The following is a 4,192-nucleotide window of genomic DNA, read 5'->3' as shown; positions in this document are numbered from 1 at the left end:
GGAACCCACCACCCCCCACCCACCACTTCCTCTCCGCAACCACCCCAGCACGGAAAACCCCGCGGAACGCCGGGATCACCAGCAGAGCCGCCCTCACTCCCGGCAAAACCCAACCCCGTGCAGCAAATCCCAAAGGACGATCCCGACTTCCCGGGCGCTTACTCGGAGAATCCCTTCCACTTGAGCAGATATTCCACCTTGCCCTTGACCACCCGCCGGTCCAGCACCTTCTCCACCACGTATTCCTCCTCCTCCTCCTCCAGCACCTCTTCCACTTTCTTCTTGTTCTGCTTTTTTCCCATTGTGCCGGCCAGCTTCTCCGCGGCCGGGCGACGCTGCTGCGGCACGGGACGGAAAAACACACACGCGGCCCCGGTGAGTCCCTTCCCGGCGGAGAATTCCGGGGATTTTCCTCCTCGTTGGATTGGAGCGGAGCGGGGGAAAGCCCCGCCGGGATTGCTTTTCAGGTTGGATTGGGGGATTGCCAGCGTGGGGAGAGTGGGGTTGTGGGAATAGCGGTGGGATTTTGGGGATAGTGGGGTTGTGGGAGCACCGGTGGGATTTTGGGAACACCAGGATATTCCCACCATGGCACAGTGGGATTTTGGGAACACCGGATTTTGGGAGCACCGGTGGGATTTGGGGAACAGTGGGATTTTGGGAACAGTGGGATTGTGGGAGCACTGGGATTTTGGGGACACCGGTGGGATTTTGGGAATAGTGCGACTTTGGAAACAGTGGTGGGATTTTGGGGATAGTGGTGGGATTTTGGGAACAGTGGGATTGTGGGGACAGTGGGATTTTGGGAACACCGATGGGATTTTGGGAACACTGGGATATTCCCACCCTGGTACAGTGGGATTTTGGGAACAGTGGGATTTTGGGAACACTGGTGGGATTTTGGGAACACCAGGAGGGATTTTGGGAGCACTGGTGGGATTTTGGGAATAGTGGGATTTTGGAAACAGTGGGATTTTCCCACCTTGGCACAGTGGGATTCTGGGAACAGTGGGATTTTGGGAACACTGGTGGGATTTTGGGAATAGTGGGATTTTGGAAACAGTGGGATTTTCCCACCTTGGCACAGTGGGATTCTGGGAACAGTGGGATTTTGGGAACACTGGTGGGATTTTGGGAATACCAGTGGGGTTTCTATCAACTCCCGCTGCGGGAATTGTTAATCCCGGTGAAATCCCAGGCACATTCCCTGATCCCGACCCCTCTCCGTGGTCGTTTCCTTGCTGGATCAGGGATTGAGGCTCCGGGATTTTATCCAGCTCCTCATCCCAGAGTTTTCCACAGCTTCCAGAGCCATTTAGGGAAGCAAGAATTCCTGAAAATCCAGCCAGGGCTTGGTGGGAAGAGGCAGGAGGGATGGAGAGCTGGGAAAAGTCGGGATTCAGAGCCGGGAAATCCCTGGATCCAGAGCTGGGAAATCCCTGGATCCAGAGCCAGGAAATCCCTGGATCCAGAGCCGGGAAATCCCTGGATCCAGAGCCAGGAAATCCCTGGATCCAGAGCCGGGAAATCCCTGGATCCAGAGCCAGGATATCTCTGGGTGATCCCGACCCCTCTCCGTGGTCGTTTCCTTGCTGGATCAGGGATTGAGGCTCCGGGATTTTATCCAGCTCCTCATCCCAGAGTTTTCCACAGCTTCCAGAGCCATTTAGGGAAGCAAGAATTCCTGAAAATCCAGCCAGGGCTTGGTGGGAAGAGGCAGGAGGGATGGAGAGCTGGGAAAAGTCGGGATTCAGAGCCGGGAAATCCCTGGATCCAGAGCTGGGAAATCCCTGGATCCAGAGCCAGGAAATCCCTGGATCCAGAGCCGGGAAATCCCTGGATCCAGAGCCAGGAAATCCCTGGATCCAGAGCCGGGAAATCCCTGGATCCAGAGCCAGGATCCATTTTGGGGCTTTTTTTTTTTTGTTGGGGTCATTTTGGGAACTTTTGGGTTCATTTGGGGTCATTTTTCAGTTCATTTTTGGGGTTTTTGTGGCATTTTTTGGGATCATTTTGGGAATTTTTGGGTTCATTTTTGGGTATTTTGGGGCATGTTCGGTTCATTTTTGGGGTTAATTTTTGTGGCTTTTTTTGGGTTCCTTTCGGGGCATTTTTGGGTCCATTTGGGTTCATTTTGGGCTCATTTTTACAGCATTATTGGGTTCATTTTTTGGCATTTTTAGGTTCATTTCGGGGCAGCTTTGGGTTAATTTTGGGGTTCATTTCTGGGTTCACTTTTGGGTTCTTTTTGGGGCATTTCTGGGTTCAATTTTAGGGGATTTTTGGGTCCATTTTGGGGTTTATTTTGAGGCATTTTTGGGTCCAAATTGGGGAATTTGGGGTTCATTTTTGGGTCCATTTTGGGCATCTTTGGGTTCATTTTGGATCCATTTTAGGGCATTTTTGGGTTCAATTCGGGTTCAATTTTGGGGTCCATTTTGAGGCATTTTGGGGTTCATTTTTGGGTCAATTTTTGAGTTCATTTTGAGGCATTTTTGCGTCCATTTTGGGGCATCTTGGGGTTAATTTTGGAGCATTCTGGGGTTCATTTTAGGGCATTTTTGGGTTCATTTTAGGGGATTTTTGGGTCCATTTCTGGGTTCATTTTAGGGCATTTTTGGGTCCATTTTGGGGCCCATTTTGGGGCATTATTGGGTTCATTTTAGGTTCATTTTGGGGTTCATTTTTGGGTTCTTTTTGGGGTTCATTTTTGGGTTCTTTTTGGGGTTCATTTTTGGGTTCTTTTTGGGGTTCATTTTTGGGTTCTTTTTGGGGTTCATTTTTGGGTTCTTTTTGGGGTTCATTTTTGGGTTCTTTTTGGGGTTCATTTTTGGGTTCTTTTTGGGGTTCATTTTTGGGTTCTTTTTGGGGTTCATTTTTGGGTTCTTTTTGGGGTTCATTTTTGGGTTCTTTTTGGGGTTCATTTTTGGGTTCTTTTTGGGGTTCATTTTTGGGTTCTTTTTGGGGTTCATTTTTGGGTTCTTTTTGGGGTTCATTTTTGGGTTCTTTTTGGGGTTCATTTTTGGGTTCTTTTTGGGGTTCATTTTTGGGTTCTTTTTGGGGTTCATTTTTGGGTTCTTTTTGGGGTTCATTTTTGGGTTCTTTTTGGGGTTCATTTTTGGGTTCTTTTTGGGGTTCATTTTTGGGTTCTTTTTGGGGCATTTTTGGATTCTTTTTGGGGCATTTTTGGGTTCAATTTGCGGCATTTTGGGGTTCATTTCTGGGTTCATTTTACGGCATTTTTGGGTCCATTTTGGGGTATTTTTGGGTTCATTTTTGGGTTCATTTTAAGGCATTTTGGGGTTCATTTCTGGGTTCATTTTTGGGTTCTTTTTTGGGTTCTTTTTGGGGCATTTTTGGATTCTTTTTGGGGCTTTTTGGGGTTCATTTCTGGGTTCATTTTAGGGCATTTTTGGGTCCATTTTGGGTTCATTTTTGGGTTCATTTTAGAGCATTTTGGGTTCATTTTGGGGCATTTTGGGGTTCAATTTTCGGGCATTTTTGGGTTCAATTTTGAATTCTTTTTGGGGCATTTTTGGGTCCATTTTGAGGCATTTTAGGATTCATTTCCGGGCTCATTTTAGGTTCAATTTCGAGGCATTTTTGGGTCCATTTTTGGGCCATTTCCATCCCTGGACACTCCCTAAAATTCAGCTCCAATTTTGTAACATTTAAGCCGTGACAAAAGCTCGGTTTATCCCAAAAAACCCCACGAATCCAAAGCAAATCTTGGCTGAACCAACTCGGAATCTTTTCCCTTTCCAGCGGCTGCTCCTCCCCCAGGGATCCAGGCAAAGCCAAAATCCTTGGATTTCAGTGGAGGAGAGACAGGGAAAGAACAAATTCCTGGAGGGAAAAACCCATCCAGGACACCCCAAAGCCCTGGGAATGAAGGAAAACTCAAGAAAAGGCTGGGAAGGAGCCTCAGGCTCAGCCTCATTCCCAGCTGGATTCCTGGGATTCATTCCCTGCTGGAAGGGGAGAAATCCGGGAATTCCAGGGGAATTTCACTCCAGTGGAAAACTCCTGGAATCACAGCAGGGATTGGGGATGTTCTCCTCCTCCCTGAGGATTCCCACAAAGCATTCCCAAGGGATGGAGGGGCCGCATTCCCAGGATTTTTGGGCATTTCCCCAGGGCTGGAGCATTCCCATGGATTCCAGGATGCCCAGCCCCACCTCCCCCTCTGGAT

At 48.5% G+C, this 4,192-nt stretch overlaps 1 protein-coding gene across 1 annotated transcript in view; it reads right to left on the bottom strand.

Annotated features, from left to right (window-relative positions):
* CBX1 (chromobox 1) overlaps positions 1–1,538 on the bottom strand; it is a 5,592-nt gene extending 4,054 nt beyond the window's left edge. Inside the window, exon 1 of the mRNA XM_008638484.2 lies at positions 163–1,538. Coding sequence (XP_008636706.2) covers positions 163–590 — 428 coding nt within the window. The 5' untranslated portion in view covers positions 591–1,538. The remainder of the gene's footprint in view (positions 1–162) is intronic.
* Positions 1,539–4,192: the final 2,654 nt, after the last annotated feature.

Source organism: Corvus brachyrhynchos, unplaced genomic scaffold (genome assembly GCF_000691975.1).
Source record: "Corvus brachyrhynchos isolate BGI_N302 unplaced genomic scaffold, ASM69197v1 scaffold47, whole genome shotgun sequence".
Lineage (NCBI taxonomy): Eukaryota > Metazoa > Chordata > Aves > Passeriformes > Corvidae > Corvus > Corvus brachyrhynchos.
Note: the sequence above shows the minus strand (reverse complement) of the source record. Positions and strands in the feature narration are given on the sequence as shown.